At 40.7% G+C, this 26,604-nt stretch overlaps 1 protein-coding gene across 2 annotated transcripts in view; it reads right to left on the bottom strand.

Annotated features, from left to right (window-relative positions):
• The window catches only part of katnb1 (katanin p80 (WD repeat containing) subunit B 1), a 111,516-nt gene that overhangs the window by 74,673 nt on the left and 10,239 nt on the right, over window positions 1-26,604 (bottom strand). For both annotated transcript variants that reach the window (XM_063013093.1, XM_063013094.1), the window contains exons 2-6: window positions 21,646-21,797; window positions 21,368-21,498; window positions 21,112-21,229; window positions 20,917-21,017; window positions 20,792-20,833 (exon numbers count right to left, since the gene is read on the bottom strand). In XM_063013093.1, the coding sequence (XP_062869163.1) occupies window positions 20,792-20,833; window positions 20,917-21,017; window positions 21,112-21,229; window positions 21,368-21,498; window positions 21,646-21,685 (432 nt within the window). In that variant the 5' untranslated portion in view covers window positions 21,686-21,797. The remainder of the gene's footprint in view (window positions 1-20,791; window positions 20,834-20,916; window positions 21,018-21,111; window positions 21,230-21,367; window positions 21,499-21,645; window positions 21,798-26,604) is intronic.

Genomic DNA, 26,604 nt, shown 5'->3' with positions numbered 1-26,604 from the left:
TGTAGATCTGGGATTTTTGCTCACCGTTCTCATGATCATTTTGACCCCACGGGATGAGATATTGCATGAGGCACCAGATCAAGGGAGATCATCAATGGTCTTGTATGTCTTCCATTTTCTTACAATTGCTCCCACAGTTGATTTATTCACACCAACCTGCCTAGTGCAGGTCTACAATTTTCTTCCTGGTGTCCTTCGACAGCTCTTTGGTATTGGCTATGGTTGAGTTTGGAGTCTGACTGTTTGAGGCTGTGGACAGGTGTCTTTTATACAGATCAAGAGGTCAAACAGGTGCCATTAATACAGGTAACGAGTGAAGGACAGAAGAGCTTCTTAAAGAAGAAGTTACAGGTCTGTGAGAGCCAGAAATCTTGCTTGTTTGTGGGTGACCAAATACTTATTTTCCACCATAATTTACAAATAAATTCTTTAAAAATCCTACAATGTGATTTCCTGGATTTTATTTTCTCATTTTGCCTCTCATAGTTGAAGTGTACCTATGATGGAAATTACAGACCTCTCTCATCTTTCTAAGTAGGAGAACTTGAACAATCAGTGGCTGACTAAATACTTTTTGGCCCCACTGTATGTATGTATGTATGTATGTATGTATGTATGTATGTATGTATGTATGTATGTATGTATGTATGTATGTATGTAGGGCTCCTTTTGCCTAGGTTACTGCAGCAATGCGGCGTGGCATGGAGTCCATCAGTCTGTGGCACTGCTCAGGTGTTATGAGAGCCCAGGTTGCTCTGATAGTGGCCTTCAGCTCTTCTGAATTGTTGGGTCTGGCGTATCGCATCCTCCTCTTCACAATACCCCATAGATTTTCTATGGGGTTAAGGTCAGGCGAGTTTGCTGGCCAATTAAGAACAGCGATACCATGGTCCTTAAACCAGGTACTGGTAGCTTTGGCACTGTGTGCAGGTGCAAAGTCCTGTTGGAAAATGAAATCTGCATCTCCATAAAGTTGGTCAGCAGCAGGAAGCATGAAGTGCTCTAAAACTTCCTGGTAGACCGCTGCGTTGACCTTGGACCTCAGAAAACACAGTGGACCAACACCAGCAGATGACATGGCACTCCAAACCATCACTGACTGTGGAAACTTTACACTGGACCTCAAGCAACGCGGATTCTGTGCCTCTCCTCTCTTCCTCCAGACTCTGGGACCTTGATTTCCAAAGGTAATGCAAAATGTACTTTCATCAGAGAACATAACTTTGGACCACTCAGCAGTCCTTTTTGTCTTTAGCCCAGGCGAGACGCTTCTGACGCTGTCTCTTGTTCAAGAGTGGCTTGACACAAGGAATGCAACAGCTGAAACCCATGTCTTGCATACGTCTGTGCGTGGTGGTTCTTGAAGCACTGATTCCAGCTGCAGTCCAGTCTTTGTGAATCTCCCCCACATTTTTGAATGGGTTTTGTTTCACAATCCTCTCCAGGGTGCAGTTATCCCTATTGCTTGTACACTTTTCTCTACCACATCTTTTCCTTCCCTTCACCTCTCTATTAATGTGCTTGGACACAGAGCTCTGTGAACAGCCAGCCTCTTTAGCAATGACCTTTTGTGTCTTGCCCTCCTTGTGCAAGGTGTCAATGGTTGTCTTTTGAACAACTGTCAAGTCAGCAGTCTTCCCCATGATTGTGTAGCCTACAGAACTAGACTGAGAGACCATTTAAAGGCCTTTGCAGGTGTTTTGAGTTAATTAGCTGATTAGAGTGTGGCACCAGGTGTCTTCAATATTGTACCTTGTCACAATATTCTAATTTTCTGAGATACTGAATTTGGGTTTTCATTAGTTGTCAGTTATAATCATCAACATTAAAAGAAATAAACATTTGAAATATATCAGTCTGTGTGTAATGAATGAATATAATATACAAGTTTCACTTTTTGAATGGAATTACTGAAATAAATCAACTTTTTCTTGATATTCTAATTTTATGACCAGCACCAGTATATATATAATTGGGAGGGACAGTGGTTGCCTAGTAGGTAGAGCTTAAGCCTGCTACAGGGGTGCCGTACAATGGCTGACCCTGCGCTCTGACCCCAGCTTCCAAACAAAAAAAGAATTTCATTAAACTGTACACCTGTATATGTATATATAACAAATAAAGGCATTCTATTTTATCCCATTCTATAGCAAAATAATGCAGCAAGACAATGATCCAAAACACACTGCCAAGTCAACAACAGAAAAGTGAAAGGTTTTAGACTGTCCAAGACACTAGACCTTAACCCAATTGAGCATACAATCAACACAAACAAACAACAACTTAAAGAGGCTGCAGTAAAAGCTTGGAAAAGCATGCCAAAAAAGATTTCTTTTTTATGTAGGTCATCAAGACTTATTGCAAGAAAGGAAAAATTTCTCATATTAAGTGTTATTAATTTACTTCAGGATGTGTAAAACATATCCAAAATAAGCATATAAATTGATAACGGGTGAGAATATCATGACTGGGAATAAAAAGAGAATTAGTCTTTGAAAGCAAAGATAACGGCTCACCACTTTGGGCCAAAGTTGATCAGATTTCCTAAAAGAAATAATCATAAAAATAATTGAGGTTTGTTCAAAATCTACAATACATAATGGTGTGGAAAACTTTCAGAAAATCTGGTGAGATCTCAGTCCGTTTACGTTAAGACTGGAAATAACTGTTAAACGTGCTTGTCCCTCAAGACCACAGATGATAAGATAAGATAAGACTTTATTGATCCCCTTAGGGAAATTAACTTGTTACAGCAGTATGAAAACAGGAAAAACAGAAAGAAATACAACTAAGTAAAAAATATTGCACACATAGTGTGTAGTTATTTACTCTAAAAAAAATCTAAAAAATAATATATACATTAGAAATATGCAAAATATATTAGGTTATTGCACTTATTGTAAATAAATTACATATTGCACTTGTTATTACACCATGAACATGAAAGATTAAGTATGAGTGATATTATTATATATTATTACTGTTGTAAGCTCTGATGGCTGTGGGAATAAAGGACCTGCGGTAGCGTACAGATCATGCTACTGTGATACATATATTCACGTGTTTAGGATTGATTGCAAAACCAATGCCACTTAACAGTCTGAAGCTGCATTAAGATACAGAATAAACCACTTTAAAGCAAAAAGAAAGCTATCAATTATATGCAGAAATGCTGTAGGGTTCTCTATGCCTGATCTTAAATTGACTGAAAGACAGAGGAAAAATGCTGCCAGGTAAGTTGATGGTTCAACTTTTTTTTTTTCCAGGAAAAACAGATGTCAAGCTATGGGAGCCAAAAACGAAAAGGACCATCGTTTTATTACCAGTAAAAAGGTACATACGAAAAAAAAAAACAATCTGTTATGGTATGGAATGAATTGGTGATGAAAATGTGTGAAAGTATCATTGCCTTGGAGGCGCATATTGTGTGTATATACATACACATACATACACAAGGTTTTTGTGATGGGTAAAAATAAAAAACTTACAATAATGTGGTCTGATTTTTAGACCTCACCCCCACCCACAAAAATGTTTTTTATTTGAATTGTACAGATCAAGTGCAGAAAACATTTTGAAATGATTCATATGTACTACTCAAAAGAGATAGGAGAAACCACAGAAACCACATTAGATTTCGCTAAACATATAGAACATTCAAGACAAAAAACTTTACTGTTAATAATTTAGCAAGAAGTTGAGAACAAAATGATATAACAACTGTGGCACTACTTAGCAGTGTTGGAAGCACTAATACATAATGCCCCACAAATTCATGATTTGATTCAGGACTGGGAAATATGAGGGACAGTCATTAATGCCTTTATCATCCAAGAACTACCTACACACTCTGACCAAACAAGACCAGGCATTGTCCTGCATCACAAGGAGCCCAGACATGGCACCAGTGTAATAGCTCTGAAGACTTCATCCAGATACTTAACAGCAGTCAGGGTACAGTTGGCTATCACATGGAGGTTTGTGCAACCCTGCTAGGACATGCCTTCGCAGACCATCACTAACCTACTGCCTAACTGGTCATTCTGTATGATGTTGCAGGCAGCATAACATTCACCATGTTAGTTTGGCCAGAAGCATGAACACCAGTTCAATTTTGAAAAGCTCTGGCAATGCACCCCCTGTTCGTCCTCACACAAAAAGAGCAGATATCAGCCCTGCTTCTGGGTTGATGTCCTTATATGGCCCTGTTCAGCTCTCCATGTATAATGGCACATGCCCTGGTATCTCCTCCATACCGCAGCATACGGACAAACACTACTAGACTATGCAACAGCTTCATTCCACAAGCCAACAGACTCCTGAACTCAAGTCTAAACTGATGGACCCTGAGACACACACACACACACACACATATATATACACTGATCACCCATAACATTAAAACCACCTGCTTGTTTCTACACTCACTGTCCATTTTATCAGCTCCACTTACCATATAGGAGCACTTTGTAGTTCTACAATTACTGAAAGTAGTCCATCTGTTTCTCTGCATGCTTTGTAAGCACCTTTCATGCTGTTCTTCAATGGTCAAGACCCCCACAAAACCACCACAGAGCAGGTATTATTTGGGTGGTGGGTCATTCTCAGCACTGCAGTGACAATGACATGGTGGTGGTGTGTTTGTGTGTGTTGTGCTGGTTTGAGTGGATGAGCAATGCTGATGGAGTTTTAAAATGTCATGTCCACTCACTGTCCACTATATTAGACACTCCTATCTAGTTGGTTCACCTTGTAGATGTAAAGTCAGAGACGATCGATCAATCTATTGCTGCTGTTTGAGTTCATCAGCTGTCACAGGACGCTGCCCACGGGGCACTGTTGGCTGGATATATTTTTGGTTGGTGGACTATTCTCAGTCCAGCACTGACAGTGAGGTGTTTATATATATAAAAAAAAAAAAAAAAAAAAAAAAAAAAAAAAAAAAAAAAAACATCAGCATTGCTGTGTCTTATCCACTAATACCAGCACAACACACACTAACACACCACCACCATGTCAGTGTCACTGCAGTGCTGAGAATGATCCACCACCTGAATAATACCTACTCTGTATTGGTCCTGACCATTGCAGAACAGCATGAAAAGGAAGCTAACAAAGCATGCAGAGAAAAAGATGGACTACAGTAAGTAGTTGTAGAACTACAAAGTGCTTCTGTATGGTAAGTGGAGCTGATAAAATGGACAGTGAGTGTAGAAACAAGGAGGTGGTTTTAATGTCATGGCTGATCAGTGTAAATATATACGGTATGTAATGTGTATGTATATATATATATATATATATATATATATATATATATATATATATATATATATATATATATATATATATATATATATATACAGTGTATCACAAAAGTGAGTACACCCCTCACATTTCTGCAGATATTTAAGTATATCTTTTCATGGGACAACACTGACAAAATGACACTTTGACACAATGAAAAGTAGTCTGTGTGCAGCTTATATAACAGTGTAAATTTATTCTTCCCTCAAAATAACTCAATATACAGCCATTAATGTCTAAACCACCGGCAACAAAAGTGAGTACACCCCTTAGTAAAAGTTCCTGAAGTGTCAATATTTTGTGTGGCCACCATTATTTCCCAGAACTACCTTAACTCTCCTGGGCATGGAGTTTACCAGAGCTTCAGGTTGCCACTGGAATGCTTTTCCACTCCTCCATGACGACATCACGGAGCTGGCGGATATTCGAGACTTTGCGCTCCTCCACCTTCCGCTTGAGGATGCCCCAAAGATGTTCTATTGGGTTTAGGTCTGGAGACATGCTTGGCCAGTCCATCACCTTTACCCTCAGCCTCTTCAATAAAGCAGTGGTCGTCTTAGAGGTGTGTTTGGGGTCATTATCATGCTGGAACACTGCCCTGCGACCCAGTTTCCGGAGGGAGGGGATCATGCTCTGCTTCAGTATTTCACAGTACATATTGGAGTTCATGTGTCCCTCAATGAAATGTAACTCCCCAACACCTGCTGCACTCATGCAGCCCCAGACCATGGCATTCCCACCACCATGCTTGACTGTAGGCATGACACACTTATCTTTGTACTCCTCACCTGATTGCCGCCACACATGCTCGAGACCATCTGAACCAAACAAATTAATCTTGGTCTCATCAGACCATAGGACATGGTTCCAGTAATCCATGTCCTTTGTTGACATGTCTTCAGCAAACTGTTTGCGGGCTTTCTTGTGTAGAGACTTCAGAAGAGGCTTCCTTCTGGGGTGACAGCCATGCAGACCAATTTGATGTAGTGTGCGGCGTATGGTCTGAGCACTGACAGGCTGACCCCCCACCTTTTCAATCTCTGCAGCAATGCTGACAGCACTCCTGCGCCTATCTTTCAAAGACAGCAGTTGGATGTGACGCTGAGCACGTGCACTCAGCTTCTTTGGACGACCAACGCGAGGTCTGTTCTGAGTGGACCCTGCTCTTTTAAAACGCTGGATGATCTTGGCCACTGTGCTGCAGCTCAGTTTCAGGGTGTTGGCAATCTTCTTGTAGCCTTGGCCATCTTCATGTAGCGCAACAATTCGTCTTTTAAGATCCTCAGAGAGTTCTTTGCCATGAGGTGCCATGTTGGAACTTTCAGTGACCAGTATGAGAGAGTGTGAGTGCTGTACTACTAAATTGAACACACCTGCTCCCTATGCACACCTGAGACCTACTAACACTAACAAATCACATGACATTTTGGAGGGAAAATGACAAGCAGTGCTCAATTTGGACATTTAGGGGTGTAGTCTCTTATGGGTGTACTCACTTTTGTTGCCGGTGGTTTAGACATTAATGGCTGTATATTGAGTTATTTTGAGGGAAGAATAAATTTACACTGTTATATAAGCTGCACACAGACTACTTTTCATTGTGTCAGTGTCATTTTGTCAGTGTTGTCCCATGAAAAGATATACTTAAATATCTGCAGAAATGTGAGGGGTGTACTCACTTTTGTGATACACTGTATATACAGGGGTTGGACAAAATAACTGAAACACCTGTCATTTTAGTGTGGGAGGTTTCATGGCTAAATTGGACCAGTCTGGTGGCCAATCTTCATTAATTGCACATTGCACCAGTAAGAGCAGAGTGTGAAGGTTCAATTAGCAGGGTAAGAGCACAGTTTTGCTCAAAATATTGCAATGCACACAACATTATGGGTGACATACCAGAGTTCAAAAGAGGACAAATTGTTGGTGCACGTCTTGCTGGCGCATCTGTGACCAAGACAGCAAGTCTTTGTGATGTATCAAGAGCCACGGTATCCAGGGTAATGTCAGCATACCACCAAGAAGGACAAACCACATCCAACAGGATTAACTGTGGACGCAAGAGGAAGCTGTCTGAAAGGGATGTTCGGGTGCTAACCCGGATTGTTTTCAAAAAACATAAAACCACGGCTGCCCAAATCACGGCAGAATTAAATGTGCACCTCAACTCTCCTGTTTCCACCAGAACTGTCCGTCGGGAGCTCCACAGGGTCAATATACACGGCCGGGCTGCTATAGCCAAACCTTTGGTCACTCGTGCCAATGCCAAACGTTGGTTTCAATGGTGCAAGGAGCGCAAATCTTGGGCTGTGGACAATGTGAAACATGTATTGTTCTCTGATGAGTCCACCTTTACTGTTTTCCCCACATCCGGGAGAGTTACGGTGTGGAGAAGCCCCAAAGAAGCGTACCACCCAGACTGTTGCATGCCCAGAGTGAAGCATGGGGGTGGATCAGTGATGGTTTGGGCTGCCCTTGGCATTCCCTTGGCCCAATACTTGTGCTAGATGGGCGCGTCACTGCCAAGGACTACCGAACCATTCTGGAGGACCATGTGCATCCAATGGCGGTGCCGTGTATCAGGATGACAATGCACCAATACACACAGCAAGACTGGTGAAAGATTGGTTTGATGAACATGAAAGTGAAGTTGAACATCTCCCATGGCCTGCACAGTCACCAGATCTAAATATTATTGAACCACTTTGGGGTGTTTTGGAGAAGCGAAACCAGCATCACGTATTGACCTGGCCACTATCCTGCAAGAAGAATGGCTTAAAATCCCTCTGACCACTGTGCAGGACTTGTATATGTCATTTCCAAGACGAATTGACGCTGTATTATATATACAGTGTATCACAAAAGTGAGTACACCCCTCACATTTCTGCAAATATTTTATTATATCTTTTCATGGGACAACACTATAGACATGAAACTTGGATATAACTTAGAGTAGTCAGTGTACAACTTGTATAGCAGTGTAGATTTACTGTCTTCTGAAAATAACTCAACACACAGCCATTAATGTCTAAATGGCTGGCAACATAAGTGAGTACACCCCACAGTGAACATGTCCAAATTGTGCCCAAAGTGTCAATATTTTGTGTGACCACCATTATTATCCAGCACTGCCTTAACCCTCCTGGGCATGGAATTCACCAGAGCTGCACAGGTTGCTACTGGAATCCTCTTCCACTCCTCCATGATGACATCACGGAGCTGGTGGATGTTAGACACCTTGAACTCCTCCACCTTCCACTTGAGGATGCGCCACAGGTGCTCAATTGGGTTTAGTCCATCACCTTTACCTTCAGCTTCCTCAGCAAGGCAGTTGTCATCTTGGAGGTTGTGTTTGGGGTCGTTATCCTGTTGGAAAACTGCCATGAGGCCCAGTTTTCGAAGGGAGGGGATCATGCTCTGTTTCAGAATGTCACAGTACATGTTGGAATTCATGTTTCCCTCAATGAACTGCAGCTCCCCAGTGCCAGCAACACTCATGCAGCCCAAGACCATGATGCTACCACCACCATGCTTGACTGTAGGCAAGATACAGTTGTCTTGGTACTTCTCACCAGGGCGCCGCCACACATGCTGGACACCATCTGAGCCAAACAAGTTTATCTTGGTCTCGTCAGACCACAGGGCATTCCAGTAATCCATGTTCTTGGACTGCTTGTCTTCAGCAAACTGTTTGCGGGCTTTCTTGTGCGTCAGCTTCCTTCTGGGATGACGACCATGCAGACCGAGTTGATGCAGTGTGCGGCGTATGGTCTGAGCACTGACAGGCTGACCTCCCACGTCTTCAACCTCTGCAGCAATGCTGGCAGCACTCATGTGTCTATTTTTTAAAGCCAACCTCTGGATATGACGCCGAACACGTGGACTCAACTTCTTTGGTCGACCCTGGCGAAGCCTGTTCCGAGTGGAACCTGTCCTGGAAAACCGCTGTATGACCTTGGCCACCATGCTGTAGCTCAGTTTCAGGGTGTTAGCAATCTTCTTATAGCCCAGGCCATCTTTGTGGAGAGCAACAATTCTATTTCTCACATCCTCAGAGAGTTCTTTGCCATGAGGTGCCATGTTGAATATCCAGTGGCCAGTATGAGAGAATTGTACCCAAAACACCAAATTTAAAAGCCCTGCTCCCCATTTACACCTGGGACCTTGACACATGACACCAGGGAGGGACAACGACACATTTGGGCACAATTTGGACATGTTCACTGTGGGGTGTACTCACTTATGTTGCCAGCTATTTAGACATTAATGGCTGTGTGTTGAGTTATTTTCAGAAGACAGTAAATCTACACTGCTATACAAGTTGTACACTGACTACTCTAAGTTATATCCAAGTTTCATGTCTATAGTGTTGTCCCATGAAAAGATATAATAAAATATTTGCAGAAATTTGAGGGGTGTACTCACTTTTGTGATACACTGTATATATATATACAGTGTATCACAAAAGTGAGTACACCCCTCACATTTCTGCAGATATTTAAGTATATCTTTTCATGGGACAACACTGACAAAATGACACTTCGACACAATGAAAAGTAGTCTGTGTGCAGCTTATATAACAGTGTAAATTTATTCTTCCCTCAAAATAACTCAATATACAGCCATTAATGTCTAAACCACCGGCAACAAAAGTGAGTACACCCCTAAGAGACTACACCCCTAAATGTCCAAATTGAGCACTGCTTGTCATTTTCCCTCCAAAATTTCATGTGATTTGTTAGTGTTACTAGGTCTCAGGTGTGCATAGGGAGCAGGTGTGTTCAATTTAGTAGTACAGCTCTCACACTCTCTCATACTGGTCACTGAAAGTTCCAACATGGCACCTCATGGCAAAGAACTCTCTGAGGATCTTAAAAGACGAATTGTTGCGCTACATGAAGATGGCCAAGGCTACAAGAAGATGGCCAACACCCTGAAACTGAGCTGCAGCACAGTGGCCAAGATCATCCAGCGTTTTAAAAGAGCAGGGTCCACTCAAAACAGACCTCGCGTTGGTCGTCCAAAGAAGCTGAGTGCACGTGCTCAGCGTCACATCCAACTGCTGTCTTTGAAAGATAGGCGCAGGAGTGCTGTCAGCATTGCTGCAGAGATTGAAAAGGTGGGGGGTCAGCCTGTCAGTGCTCAGACCATACGCCGCACACTACATCAAATTGGTCTGCATGGCTGTCACCCCAGAAGGAAGCCTCTTCTGAAGTCTCTACACAAGAAAGCCCGCAAACAGTTTGCTGAAGACATGTCAACAAAGGACATGGATTACTGGAACCATGTCCTATGGTCTGATGAGACCAAGATTAATTTGTTTGGTTCAGATGGTCTCAAGCATGTGTGGCGGCAATCAGGTGAGGAGTACAAAGATAAGTGTGTCATGCCTACAGTCAAGCATGGTGGTGGGAATGCCATGGTCTGGGGCTGCATGAGTGCAGCAGGTGTTGGGGAGTTACATTTCATTGAGGGACACATGAACTCCAATATGTACTGTGAAATACTGAAGCAGAGCATGATCCCCTCCCTCCGGAAACTGGGTCGCAGGGCAGTGTTCCAGCATGATAATGACCCCAAACACACCTCTAAGACGACCACTGCTTTATTGAAGAGGCTGAGGGTAAAGGTGATGGACTGGCCAAGCATGTCTCCAGACCTAAACCCAATAGAACATCTTTGGGGCATCCTCAAGCGGAAGGTGGAGGAGCGCAAAGTCTCGAATATCCGCCAGCTCCGTGATGTCGTCATGGAGGAGTGGAAAAGCATTGCAGTGGCAACCTGTGAAGCTCTGGTAAACTCCATGCCCAGGAGAGTTAAGGCAGTTCTGGGAAATAATGGTGGCCACACAAAATATTGACACTTCAGGAACTTTCACTAAGGGGTGTACTCACTTTTGTTGCCGGTGGTTTAGACATTAATGGCTGTATATTGAGTTATTTTGAGGGAAGAATAAATTTACACTGTTATATAAGCTGCACACAGACTACTTTCCATTGTGTCAAAGTGTCATTTTGTCAGTGTTGTCCCATGAAAAGATATACTTAAATATCTGCAGAAATGTGAGGGGTGTACTCACTTTTGTGATACACTGTATATATATATAAAATAAAAATGATGTATATGGAATGAAACTGATATATATGGAATGAAACTCGATATATATTGAATGAAAACTGATATATATAAAATGAAACTCAATATAGTATATGAAATGAAACGATATATATGGAATGAAAACTTATATATATAAAATGAAACTTGATATACATGGAATGAAACTCGAAATATATGGAATGAAAACTGATATATACAGTGTATCACAAAAGTGAGTACACCCCTCACATTTCTGCAAATATTTCATTATATCTTTTCATGGGACAACACTATAGACATGAAACTTGGATATAACTTAGAGTAGTCAGTGTACAGCTTGTATAGCAGTGTAGATTTACTGTCTTCTGAAAATAACTCAACACACAGCCATTAATGTCTAAATAGCTGGCAACATAAGTGAGTACACCCCACAGTGAACATGTCCAAATTGTGCCCAAATGTGTCGTTGTCCCTCCCTGGTGTCATGTGTCAAGGTCCCAGGTGTAAATGAGGAGCAGGGCTGTTAAATTTGGTGTTTTGGGTACAATTCTCTCATACTGGCCACTGGATATTCAACATGGCACCTCATGGCAAAGAACTCTCTGAGGATGTGAGAAATAGAATTGTTGCTCTCCACAAAGATGGCCTGGGCTATAAGAAGATTGCTAACACCCTGAAACTGAGCTACAGCATGGTGGCCAAGGTCATACAGCGGTTTTCCAGGACAGGTTCCACTCGGAACAGGCTTCGCCAGGGTCGACCAAAGAAGTTGAGTCCACGTGTTCGGCGTCATATCCAGAGGTTGGCTTTAAAAAATAGACACATGAGTGCTGCCAGCATTGCTGCAGAGGTTGAAGACGTGGGAGGTCAGCCTGTCAGTGCTCAGACCATACGCCGCACACTGCATCAACTCGGTCTGCATGGTCGTCATCCCAGAAGGAAGCTGACGCACAAGAAAGCCCGCAAACAGTTTGCTGAAGACAAGCAGTCCAAGAACATGGATTACTGGAATGCCCTGTGGTCTGACGAGACCAAGATAAACTTGTTTGGCTCAGATGGTGTCCAGCATGTGTGGCGGCGCCCTGGTGAGAAGTACCAAGACAACTGTATCTTGCCTACAGTCAAGCATGGTGGTGGTAGCATCATGGTCTTGGGCTGCATGAGTGTTGCTGGCACTGGGGAGCTGCAGTTCATTGAGGGAAACATGAATTCCAACATGTACTGTGACATTCTGAAACATAGAGCATGATCCCCTCCCTTCGAAAACTGGGCCTCATGGCAGTTTTCCAACAGGATAATGACCCCAAACACAACCTCCAAGATGACAACTGCCTTGCTGAGGAAGCTGAAGGTAAAGGTGATGGACTAAACCCAATTGAGCACCTGTGGCGCATCCTCAAGTGGAAGGTGGAGGAGTTCAAGGTGTCTAACATCCACCAGCTCCGCGATGTCATCATGGAGGAGTGGAAGAGGATTCCAGTAGCAACCTGTGCAGCTCTGGTGAATTCCATGCCCAGGAGGGTTAAGGCAGTGCTGGATAATAATGGTGGTCACACAAAATATTGACACTTTGGGCACAATTTGGACATGTTCACTGTGGGGTGTACTCACTTATGTTGCCAGCCATTTAGACATTAATGGCTGTGTGTTGAGTTATTTTCAGAAGACAGTAAATCTACACTGCTATACAAGTTGTACACTGACTACTCTAAGTTATATCCAAGTTTCATGTCTATAGTGTTGTCCCATGAAAAGATATAATAAAATATTTGCAGAAATGTGAGGGGTGTACTCACTTTTGTGATACACTGTATATAATTAAACTATATATATATGGATGAAACTCGGTATATATAAAATGAAACTCGATATACATGGAATGAAACAATGTACAGTATATGGAATGAAAACTGATATATATAAAATGAAACTCAATATATATGGAATGAAACCAGGCCCCCCCCCCCCTTAGTTTTTAACTTCAAATCCTAATATTAAAAAGGTTTTAGTTTTCTTTTGTTTCAAATAACAAACACAAATTGATAGTAATAACGTGACGACATGTCCCCCGTTCTGACTTGTGTCTGACATACTTTTTCCATGCCCTTGTAATTCACACAAGAACTATTTATACTTAATAAAACAGCTATTCTAAGAAAAAAGGACGTTGTTTTCTAACGTCTCACCGTCATCACAATATTAAAGTATACAGTACTTTAATATTAAAGATAGAGCAAATATATGCACATCAAAAATACAAACACAAAAGTCAGAACAACAGGGGACGCGCCGTCATTATTACTATTACCGTTATTATTACTATTTCAACATGTGTGCTTGATTTCAGCGCATGCACGCGCTTGAGCGTTTATTTCTGGTTGAACTGATGAAACACAAAATGCTGATTTCGGAAAATTAAAATACAAGCCGTTTATCAATTTGTGTGTGTTTGTTATTTTAAATGAAACTGAAAACTGATACCTTTTAAATTTTGGGATTTGAAGTGAAAAACTAATGACAAAAGGTACATGGTAGGGGTGGGCGATATAATATCGTTCACGATAATACTGGTATAGTAGTAAATTCGATATGGTTTTTGCCATTGTTAGCAAACGTGCGTCACTCGCTCTCAAGCACGTAACAGTGAAATAATGGACAGAGAGTAGTACCGGAGTTAGCACTGAGGACAAACTAGTCCCTAAAAGCCGAGCTACATCACTAGTGTGGAAGTTTTTCAGATACAGAAGGTCGGACAAAACGTGCAAAAATACTGTAACAACAAAAGGTGGAAACACATCAACTTTATTTCAGCACCTAAAGCAAAAGCACCCGTGTGAGTACAAGGAGTGTCAGTCACTGCGTGAGTCTGAGAATGATGTGAGGCCAAAAACTGTGTCAGTGAACGAACATAAAATACACAGGTTATTATCTGAGAACGTTTAAAACACAAAAGCACTAAGCGGAACGCTTTCCTTCGCGTATGAGCATGGAAACTGAATCACTGAGTCAATGAGTCACAAACGACTCTTATCTATGGTAATGATTCATTAGTTTTGCTCACTCCGGTTCAAGAGATTCAGATGTATAAACCAATCAGAGCTTCGGATTCAGATTCTGGGCGGAATTTCAAGCTCTCTTTTCATTGGTTGCTGTATAATTGACAGATATTCATTTTGCAATGATAGCAAAGCATGATCAAATATTAATCTGAATTTTTTTCGATGCTCATTTATTTGAAGTAAAACTGACAGTATAAATGTGATTGTGAGATTCTGCTGGTTTGTTTAATATAAATGTTGTCAATATGAATACAAACACAGCCTGTAATAATACAAAAAACACTGTAATTAGTCAGAATTTATCAGAACTAGGGTTGGGCGGTATGACGGTATTACGGTATACAGCGATATTCAAAAATGGCGACGGTATTTTTTAAATGTGAAGCGCCAAATTTCTGCTTCAGGTTTACCTTGAAAACTGAGACTTTAGGACATGCGCGCATCCACAGTAAGGGAGGGGTGGGAGGGGTAGGCGGTTGGAGCTCTGATTGGCTGTGGGGTGCTCACTGGTGTAAGCTGATAACACAGAGAGACGAGTGAAAAGCCACACTGGCTAGCGTTAGCTGTGAGCTAACAAGCAGAAACTGAAAAATCAACATTTTTTATCAGTTCAACCGGAAATTAACACAAGCGCGTGCATGCGCGGACATGTACTTATTTACTAAATATATCTTCAGTGTAAATCGAGCACAAGGGTTGAGAATAAGGAGCAAACAGTAATAATGTTACGCCCAATCCGCTGTTCTGACTCTTGTCTGCCATAGATTTTCCTGCCTACAGTGTATCACAAAAGTGAGTACACCCCTCACATTTCTGCAAATATTTTATTATATCTTTTCATGGGACAACACTATAGAAATAAAACTTGGATATAACTTAGAGTAGTCAGTGTACAACTTGTATAGCAGTGTAGATTTACTGTCTTCTGAAAATAACTCAACACACAGCCATTAATGTCTAAATGGCTGGCAACATAAGTGAGTACACCCCACAGTGAACATGTCCAAATTGTGCCCAAAGTGTCAATATTTTGTGTGACCACCATTATTATCCAGCACTGCCTTAACCCTTCTGGGCATGGAATTCACCAGAGCTGCACAGGTTGCTACTGGAATCCTCTTCCACTCCTCCATGATGACATCACGGAGATGGTGGATGTTAGACACCTTGAACTCCTCCACCTTCCACTTGAGGATGCGCCACAGGTGCTCAATTGGGTTTAGTCCATCACCTTTACCTTCAGCTTCCTCAGCAAGGCAGTTTTCATCTTGGAGGTTGTGTTTGGGGTCGTTATCCTGTTGGAAAACTGCCATGAGGCCCAGTTTTCGAAGGGAGGGGATCATGCTCCGTTTCAAAATGTCACAGTACATGTTGGAATTCATGTTTCCCTCAATGAACCGCAGCTCCCCAGTGCCAGCAACACTCATGCAGCCCAAGACCATGATGCTACCACCACCATGCTTGACTGTAGGCAAGATACAGTTGTCTTGGTACTTCTCACCAGGGCGCCGCCACACATGCTGGACACCATCTGAGCCAAACAAGTTTATCTTGGTCTCGTCAGACCACAGGGCATTCCAGTAATCCATGTTCTTGGACTGCTTGTCTTCAGCAAACTGTTTGCGGGCTTTCTTGTGCGTCAGCTTCCTTCTGGGATGACGACCATGCAGACCGAGTTGATGCAGTGTGCGACGTATGGTCTGAGCACTGACAGGCTGACCTCCCACATCTTCAACCTCTGCAGCAATGCTGGCAGCACTCATGTGTCTATTTTTTAAAGCCAACCTCTGGATATGACGCCGAACACGTGGACTCAACTTCTTTGGTCGACCCTGGCGAAGCCTGTTCCGAGTGGAACCTGTCCTGGAAAACCGCTGTATGACCTTGGCCACCATGCTGTAGCTCAGTTTCAGGGTGTTAGCAATCTTCTTATAGCCCAGGCCATCTTTGTGGAAAGCAACAATTCTATTTCTCACATCCTCAGAGAGTTCTTTGCCACGAGGTGCCATGTTGACTATCCAGTGGCCAGTATGAGAGAATTGTACCCAAAACACCAAATGTAACAGCCCTGCTCCCCATTTACACCTGGGACCTTGACACATGACACCAGGGAGGGACAACGACACATTTGGGCACAATTTGGACATGTTCACTGTGGGGTGTACTCACTTATGTTGCCAGCTATTTAGACATTAATGGCTGTGTGTTGAGTTATTTTCAGAAGACAGTAAATCTACACTGCTATACAAGCTGTACACTGACTACTCTAACTTATATCCAAGTTTCATGTCTATAGTGTTGTCCCATGAAAATATATAATGAAATATTTGCAGAAATGTGAGGGGTGTACTCACTTTTGTGATACACTGTATGTAAGAACTATTTTTTCCTAAATAAAAGCACTATATTAAGAAAAAAGAATGTCTCACCTGTCGTGTAATGTGAATTATAAAATATATTGTCTGGTGTGTAGGGAAGAGATCGGATTTGTACCGTTTCTGTGCTCGAGTTGTTTTGCACGGAGCTTGTGTGACATTTAAAGTGTGCGTTCTCGTTAACCACTCAAATGTTTGGACTTTGAATTATTTTAACATTACTTTACACACCGTCATCGCATCGCATAAACATTTACATTCATATTTTACACACACACCCCCCCCCCCCCCCCAACCCGCCCAACCCACTACAATGTTTTGTGTTTTTAAGATAACTTATAAACAATATAAGGTAAAACACTGGTAGTGGCCTGCCATTGTACTTTAAGTTTACATTATATCGTATCGTAAATCGCCACTTCTCAAAAGCATACCGAGATATGAGGGTTTTTTTTTAGCCATATTGCTCAGCCCTACTCAAAGTGATGCTTAATTTAATGAACATTTAGTAACATGCAGAACAAAAGTGTTTTTAAAAAAAACTTTTTTAGTTTTCATTCCATATTTAACAAGTTTCATTATATATACTGGTGCTGGTCATAAAATTAGAATATCATATTTAAGTTGATTTATTTCAGTAATTCCATTCAAAAAGTGAAACTTGTATATTATATTCATTCATTACACACAGACTGATATATTTCAAATGTTTATTTCTTTTAATGTTGATGATTATAACTGACAACTAATGAAAACCCAAATTCAGTATCTCAGAAAATTAGAATATTACTTAAGACCAATACAAAAAAAGGATTTTTAGAAATGTTGGCCAACTGAAAAGTATGAACATGAAAAGTATGAGCATGTACAGCACTCAATACTTAGTTGGGGCTCCTTTTGCCTGGATTACTGCAGCAATGCGGCGTGGCATGGAGTCGATCAGTCTGTGGCACTGCTCAGGTGTTATGAGAGCCCAGGTTGCTCTGATAGTGGCCTTCAGCTCTTCTGAATTGTTGGGTCTGGCGTATCGCATCCTCCTCTTCACAATACCCCATAGATTTTCTATGGGGTTAAGGTCAGGCAAGTTTGCTGGCCAATTAAGAACAGGGATACCATGGTCCTTAAACCAGGTACTGGTAGCTTTGGCACTGTGTGCAGGTGCCAAGTCCTGTTGGAAAATGAAATCTGCATCTTCATAAAGTTGGTCAGCAGCAGGAAGCATGAAGTGCTCTAAAACTTCCTGGTAGACGGCTGCGTTGACCTTGGACCTCAGAAAACACAGTGGACCAACACCAGCAGATGACATGGCACTCCAAACCATCACTGACTGTGGAAACTTTACACTGGACCTCAAGCAACGTGGATTCTGTGCCTCTCCTCTCTTCCTCCAGACTCTGGGACCTTGATTTCCAAAGGTAATGCAAAATTTACTTTCATCAGAGAACATAACTTTGGAACACTCAGCAGCAGTCCAGTCTTTTTTGTCTTTAGCCCAGGCGAGACGCTTCTGACGCTGTCTTGTTCAAGAGTGGCTTGACACAAGGAATGCGACAGCTGAAACCCATGTCTTGCATACGTCTGTGCATGGTGGTTCTTGAAGCACTGACTCCAGCTGCAGTCCAGTCTTTGTGAATCTCCCCCACATTTTTGAATGGGTTTTGTTTCACAATCCTCTCCAGGGTGCGGTTATCCCTATTGCTTGTACACTTTTTTCTACCACATCTTTTCCTTCCCTTCGCCTCTCTATTAATGTGAGCCCTGTGAACAGCCAGCCTCTTTAGCAATGACCTTTTGTGTCTTGCCCTCCTTGTGCAAGGTGTCAATGGTTGTCTTTTGAACAACTGTAAAGTCAGCAGTCTTCCCCATGATTGTGTAGCCTACAGAACTAGACTGAGAGACCATTTAAAGGCCTTTGCAGGTGTTTTGAGTTAATTAGCTGATTAGAGTGTGGCACCAGGTGTCTTCAATATTGTACCTTGTCACAATATTCTAATTTTCTGAGATACTGAATTTGGGGTTTTTATTAGTTGTCAGTTATAATCATCAACATTAAAAGAAATAAACATTTGAAATATATCAGTCTGTGTGTAATGAATGAATATAATATACAAGTTTCACTTTTTGAATGGAAATACTGAAATAAATCAACTTTTTCATGATATTCTAATTTTATGACCAGCACCTTTTGTTATTGACCAAATACTTATTTTCCACCATAATTTACACACGCACACTCACACGCACACGCGCACACACACACACACACACACACACACCCAAATCAGAAAAAGTTGGGACAGCATAATAATATAAAAAAAAAAAAAACCACAGGGTTTCTTACATTTACTTTGACTTTTATTGCATTGCAGACATGATGAACCCGAGATATTTCATGTTTCGTCTGGTCAGCTTCATTTTATTTATTAATAAACATCCCTTTCAGGCCTGCAAAACAATTCCCAAAAAAGTTGGGACAGTAAAGCATTTACCACTTTGTAATGTTGCCATTCCTTTTCACCACACTTAAAAGACGTTTTGGCATCGAGGATACCAAGCAATTTAGTGTTTCAGGTTTTATTTTGTACCGTTCTTCCTGCAAACATGTCTTAAGATGTGCAACAGTACAGGGTCGCCGTTGTCGCATTTTTCATTTCAAAATTCTCCACACATACTCTATTGGGGACAGGTCAGGACTGCAGACAGGCCAGTTCAGTACCTGTACCCTCTTTTTCCGCAGCCATGCCTTTGTAATGTGCGCAGCATGTGCTTTTGCATTGTCTCGGGCAGTGACACAGCCCCATACCATGACAGACCCTGGTTTTTGGACTTGTTACTGATAACAGTCTGGATGGTCTTTTTCATCTTTGGGCCAGAACACACAAAAAAAAAAAAAAAAAAAAAAAAAAAAAAAAAAAAAAAAAAAAAAAAAAAAAACTGGAATGCTGATTCATGTGACCACAATACACATTTCCACTGTGTGATGCTTCATCCTAGATGCCTCTGAGCCCAGAGAAGTTGACACTGCTTCTGGACATGGTTAACATAAGGCTTCTTTTGTAGACAGTAAAGTGGCATTTGTACGTCACTCCGTACTGTAGTGCTTGACAAAGGTTTGCCAAAATAATCCCTTGCCCATGTGGTTATATCAGCTATTGTTGAGTGGTGGTTCTTGATGCAGTGCCATCTGAAGGATAAAAGGTCATGGGTGTTTAGCTTAAGTCTGTGCCCTTGGCCTTTACGCACTGAAATTCCTCCTGATTCCTTGAATCAATTAATTATATTATGCACTGTAGAGGGAGAAATATGCAAATCCCTTCCAATCTTTCTTTGAGGTATTGTTTTTAAACATTTCAATCAAATTTTCTCACACATTTGTTGACAAACTGGAGATCCTCTGCCCATCTTTGCTCATCAAAGACTCAGCCTTTCCAGGATGCGCTTTTGTGCCAAACCATGATTACAATCACTTGTTGAAATCACCTGTTTGGAATCACATCATTATTTAGTTTTTTCACCTCATTACTAGCCCTAAACTGCCCCCGTCCCAACTTTTTTTGGAATGTGTTGCAGGCCTGAAATGCAGGAATGGAGGTATATTAACAAATGAAATGAAGTTGAGCAGACAAAACATGAAATATCTCACGTTCAAATTGTCTGCAATCAAATACAAGTCAAAGGGGTTGTAGATGATTGGCCATGTGGAATATAGTTATTTAGCATAAGACGGTTACAACATGAAAACAGAAATGTATGATAAAACATTCTATTGGATTGCTTTTTGCTGTTACAAATAACACTCAAGTCACAGTATAATTGGAAAAACCCTAATAAAAAACATTGTTAAATGGTAGACTATTAGCCTTCACACATATACAAAACAGCTTCAAAAACGGAACTGGTTTAAATTAGCCTTCACACATATACAATCACCATTAGGAGACAACATAAGAACTTACCTTATACCTGAACACACAGCCTTTCCTCCTCACATCCCATAGCTATAAAGAAAAACAAGATAGTGATACACCATACGAAAACAATTTAAAGTTAAAATCTACAAGGATGTAAGTGTGAAAGAGACCTTAATATTAGTATCCACAGAACCAGAGGCCAAGTATTCTCCAAAGGGGTGAAAGTCTACACTGCAGACATTAGCCTTGTGACCAATCAATGTACGCAGTACTAAAAACCAAGCATACAACATTTGTAAACTTAATAAAAGTTAATTTTCTTATTTTATTTCATTTCTCAATACAACAACCAACATTAAACACACTTTTGACAGCTTCCAGGTCCCAGACACGCAGAGAACCTGACTGAGAGCCAGCTACCACCTGCTCCTCTGAGGTACTAAAATGAACACACTCCACCGGACTAGTGTGGCCCGTCAAACTCTATGCACAAGGACAGAAAAGAATGCCAAATTGTAAATCTTATAACAAATTCAATACATAAAACAAATTAAAAATAGGTACTAATTTAGTCATTAGCATTCTATGGTATAAAAATGTGATCTTGAGGTAGAGCACTACCATAATGCAATTAGATTTGTTGACAGCCCAGATGTTAACGCGGCAGTCCTCTCCCCCAGTAGCCAGCAAGCGACTTGATGATTTACCCAATGCCAGTGAAGACACATTACTTGGGTGGGCCACCATGTCTTCTAAGCATAACATAAAGTATTTGTTAATACAAACAAAGGCCAACATTAAACAGATGAAAAGTTTAAGTGTAAAACATTTTAATATTTCAGATTGAGAACTAACCAACTAAATACTTATAATAGCCAAGTATGAAAGGATGTACTCACGTAGTTTCCATGAAATAGTTTTCATGCCAGCCAGAGCCATTGTGAATATGAAAGTAATCTATGATGAACAATGCCTTGTCTGCTTTATACTAAATTGAATATTTTGTCATTATTGTGCAAATCAGTAGTCAGTTAACACTCCCTTGTCATCTCTGTAAATAAAATAAAAAAATCTTAGATATGAAAAATACAAAAAACATAATTTTTAATTTTAGCTATAAACTCTTTACAACAAACTAATTTATAACTAATTTGCTTTGTTTTTATAACAAGTACAACAACAGTGTTTTACATAATCAGTCAAAAAAAATCTACCTTGTTTGCATGCATACCCATTTATATTTACAGTACATCAAAATCAGTGCACATACATGTATTTAATATGGCTTAGAACATTAAAAAGAATAAATAATTTTTAGTAGAAATGATCTAGAAAAATATTTATAGCTTCACATTTACTGTGTGTAAAATACATTATATTTACCTTAAACTTGTTTAGTGTACAAGTTCATTGTTTTTTTTGTTTTTTTACCCCTTTTTCTCCCCTTTTAGCGCATCCAATTGTTCAATTAGCATCATGCTTCCTCTCTGTCTATGCCGAACCCTGCCCTGACGGAGGTGATTGAAGCTAACCCGTATCCCCTCCGAAACACGAGCAGCAGCCAGATGCATCTTTGCCACCCACACATTGACGAGTTTGGCGCCACCTAGCGTTGCATGCGGAGAGACACACCCTAAGGGCACCCTCTCCCATCTCTGTGTAAGCGCCTCCAATCAGCCGGCAGAGAACGCAATCGCATTCTGACAGAGAGAGACCCACATCCGGTTCTTTGTCCCACCCCCCACATGAGCAACCGGCCAATCGCTGCTCATATAGCCACTCAGCTTCGAACCGGTAAAGCAAGGCTGGATTCGATACCACGCTCTCAGAATCCAGCCCTGGTTGCAGCGCGTTTCTTTTTACCGCTGCGCCACCTGAGCGGCCCCAAGTTCATTGTTATGTTGGTAATTTGTTGCTTGGTAGTTTATACAATTATTATGACAATAAATACAATATGTTTAAATGAAAATGTCCCTACATGATCTACAGAGGTAAAAAGCAACCCACAACAAAAGTACATTAATGCACACTAGGGATGAATTGGATGAACACTTTGCATTACCCATTAAACAACAAGCTTATGAAATCCCATCAAAATAATGTTGTGTTTCATATCAACAAGTCTTTAAGTAAATGAAAAACATGAATGAATGTTGTGAGCAGAAGTAGCTAAGGATTTTAAATGTAGTTATTATGAAAAGTAGGCAGTAAGCAGTATAATAATAATACGTTTTTCTGTTCGGGTTGGAATGGCAGAACCTTTTCTAAATGACAATGCAAGCAATCAGCTTGTGCATGTGCACTGAGGGTGGACAATAAAAGTATACATACAACAATCAGTACCTGCCAAGGGGTGGGACTAAGACATGGGCCAAATTGTGATGGCTAGACAACTGGGTTGGAGAATCTGCAACAAGTCTTGTGGGGTGTACTTCCACAAAACTTGTGCTTGGTACCTACCAGACTGCATCACAGCTTGCTACAAACCAGTAAATGTGCCCATGCTGACCTCTTGTCCATCACCAAAGGAAGTGTTTTACAACATGTGGAATGGTTTGGATTTTATGTTATGGGTGATTTAGTGAAAACTAGTTACCACATATTTTAATTTATTTTCTATATTTAACCAATTTTGTTTGCAGCACTTTTGAAATAAAGTGTTTCTGAATGCTGCATTCCTGGTTATGTATTTGTGTTCTCCCTTATTGCTGTTGTGTTCTCAGTTTTTGTTTGCTCTGTAAATGTTGTTGTGTGTGATGTGTGTGTGGGGCCACCATAATCATCTGTCTTCTATGACTTGACGCTGCTTCCAGCTTGACACTTTCCATAATCAAACAAGTAGAGCTGCGTTTTAGTGGTTCTTAAATTACATATGACCATTTTACAGTAGACCCCTGAACATTTTTCCATCACTTAACAACCAAGGACTTCATAGCCGGACTACAGAACGCATGCCACTCTTGATCAAAAAGCACAGAAATGGTTGACTGAAGTAAACTAGAAGGAATTTGGTTAGACCTGCAAAATTCTAGGGAGCAATGAATAACAACTTGAAATGTTTTGCCATATGGATCGGAGGTTTGTCTGGTGCAAGAAAGGTAAGGCCTATGACAAAAAAAAAATACTATCTCCATGGTCTGTCATGGAGGTGGATAAGTAATGTTTTTCTGTGGCATGAACTGGCAATCTTGACTGTGTGACTAGCATCAGGGATTCACTGATATAGCAAGGCATTATGAGAAGTTATGAACTGTTGTGAAATTGAACCTTGGTGTTAAATGGTCTTTCCAGCAAGACAATGATCCCAAGCACACATAGTCAAACATGGTGGTGGACGGTCGGAGTCAACTTGTTTGTGATGTCACGTGTTTTGCGAATGGGGTTAATAGATTGATGGAATCCAGTGTATATAGGCACAGAAAAGTTACCAGTCATTATCTAGCAGTTACTAACAAAGATATAAAAGGATATTCAACAAATGACATTAAACATTTTTTATGCTACTAAATTAATAACCTTATATATTTTGACCAATATTTTATAAGAAAACTTAAAACATACAGATAATTCAAATTAAAAGATTTTTAGTTTGTTCATTAGGATTTTAACATCATGTTTTACTCTTTGGCCACATTCATGACAGGAACAGTAGTCACTCATCACACAAGGCTCATCAGTTCACAAGGCCATATCGAACACAGTCCTGGACAATTCAGCATCTCCAATTTACCTCACTTGCATGTCTTTGGACTGTGGGAGGAAACCGGAGCACCCGGAGGAAACCCATGAGGACACAGGGAGAACATGCAAACTCCACACAGAAAGGACGCGGACCACCCCACCTGGGGATCGAACCCAGGACCTTCTTGCTGTGAGGCGACAGTGCTACCCACTTAGCCACCGTGCCACCCTTCTCTTAAGTTTTATCATGAAAAAGAACTTTTAATTTAGTTTTAGAAATCACTAAAATCCCAAGACTGTTATAATGGCAAATTATATAATTGCAGCATTAAATTCCATAAAATCCACAATTATTGGCACTCCAGTTAGGGCTTAATGGTTAACATATAACCGTCCAATTCCGATTTTGCCTGATTTCTATGTAGGGCCCTACAAAATTTACAGGAAAAGTTGCTTAATTTCACAGACATGGTTTGTTAAAAATCTAACAAACTGTCGTTAAATTACACTCATAAATTGAATGATAGAATAAATGAAAGCTACAATACAATTAAATGTAAACCTAGAACATCCAGTGACTGTTTCAAAGTTGAAAATTCTCATCCATATTTTTACACCACCACCAACACCACCAACGTCCACAGCGTCCACAGAACTGAATTGGGAGTTTTCCAAACTCAGTTACCTAGGTAGTGTTTTTGGCCGCTTTAGAGCTAGACATCTTGGACATTTTGACTAAGCAATTGCTAAATTAATTGGTGTAGGGTTGATAGGACTGCCTTAAAGTGCAAATTTACCAGTAAATGTATGACACTTAAATGCTTTGTGAATGAAAAATGTTAAATCGCTAATCACAAACCTGACATTTTGAATTTCATAGCAAATTGCATATTACACGAGAAACGGCTAATTTCACGGTCTGTGACGAGATTTTCATGGCCGTGAATTAGGTAAGGCCTCAATTATAGGACAAACCTTTTCTTTTCACAAACTCACAAATAAAATAAAGAGCTAAATTTTTTACTTTTCCAAAAGAAAACAAGTACACCAGGTAATACAAACAAAAATCAGGATTGTAGCAGGCTGCATGTGTGGCATGATAGGAGTTTAAACAATTCTTGTAGCGCAAAGTGCATCTTGAGCTCTGGTAATGTATCAAATTTCTAAAGCCTGTGTCATTGACTACAAAAATGTTTGGTTTTTCAGTGCCATGAATTCCTTTATTTACCTTGTTACTGCTTTCGTCTTGTCATTGCAAAGGAAAAAATAGCAGGGACTGTTGGCTTGTGCCTGGGTCTGCGCTCTCGCTAGCTTTAGATTTAACGTCTTTGCATTTGTTCACTTTGTCAAATTCCACATATTCAGCGAGGTGATGCTGTTTATTAAATTAGTTGTTCCGAATGACTTCAGTGTTGTTACTCCACTGCCTACCTTCGCTGTGTGTGTGTGCATGCACGTGTAAATGTGGGCAGCACAGAATCGGTTATATGAGACTAATTGGCCTGTCACCGATTATGGTCGATCACACTGAAAATCAGCCAAATCGGTGCATCTCTAGTATAAACCAAAAATATTTCATGTTTTGTCTGGTGAACTTCATTTCATTTATTATCATCCATCCTTGCACTTTAGGCCTGCAACACATTGAAAAAAGCATTGGGACAGTAACTTATTTACCACTTTGTTGTTGCAATACCTTCTCACAATACTTAAAAAACTTTTTGGCACTGAAAATACCAACCAATGTTAATAAATAAATGAACAAGATGTCTTTAAAGCAAGGTATGTTGCTCTAAAACCATACTTTTTCCGCATTAATGCTGCCATACACAACCCCATACCATGACAAACCCAAGCTTGTTGCTGATAACATTTTGGGTGGTCCTTTTTGTCTTCGTTCTCATTTATTCAAAAAAAGCAATACTGAAATACTGATTCGTTTGACCACAATAGGACTTTCCACTGTGTGATTGCCCATCCCAGATGCCTGAGCCTAAAGTGACCAGAGAACTTGGCGCCACTTGCACATGGTTAACATGGTTTTTTGCACGTAAAGTTTTAAGTGGCATTTGTGAATGGAACTCCGAACTTGATTAAGGTTTGCCAAAGTAATCTTTTGCCCAGGTGGTCATATCAGCTATTGATAATTGAGATTACAGGTGTTCAGCTTAGGCTTG

The sequence above is a fragment of the Trichomycterus rosablanca genome, chromosome 17 (assembly GCF_030014385.1).
Source record: "Trichomycterus rosablanca isolate fTriRos1 chromosome 17, fTriRos1.hap1, whole genome shotgun sequence".
NCBI classification, from domain to species: domain Eukaryota; kingdom Metazoa; phylum Chordata; class Actinopteri; order Siluriformes; family Trichomycteridae; genus Trichomycterus; species Trichomycterus rosablanca.
The sequence above is the reverse complement of the archived record's forward strand: the minus strand, read 5'-3'. Positions and strand labels throughout refer to the sequence as shown.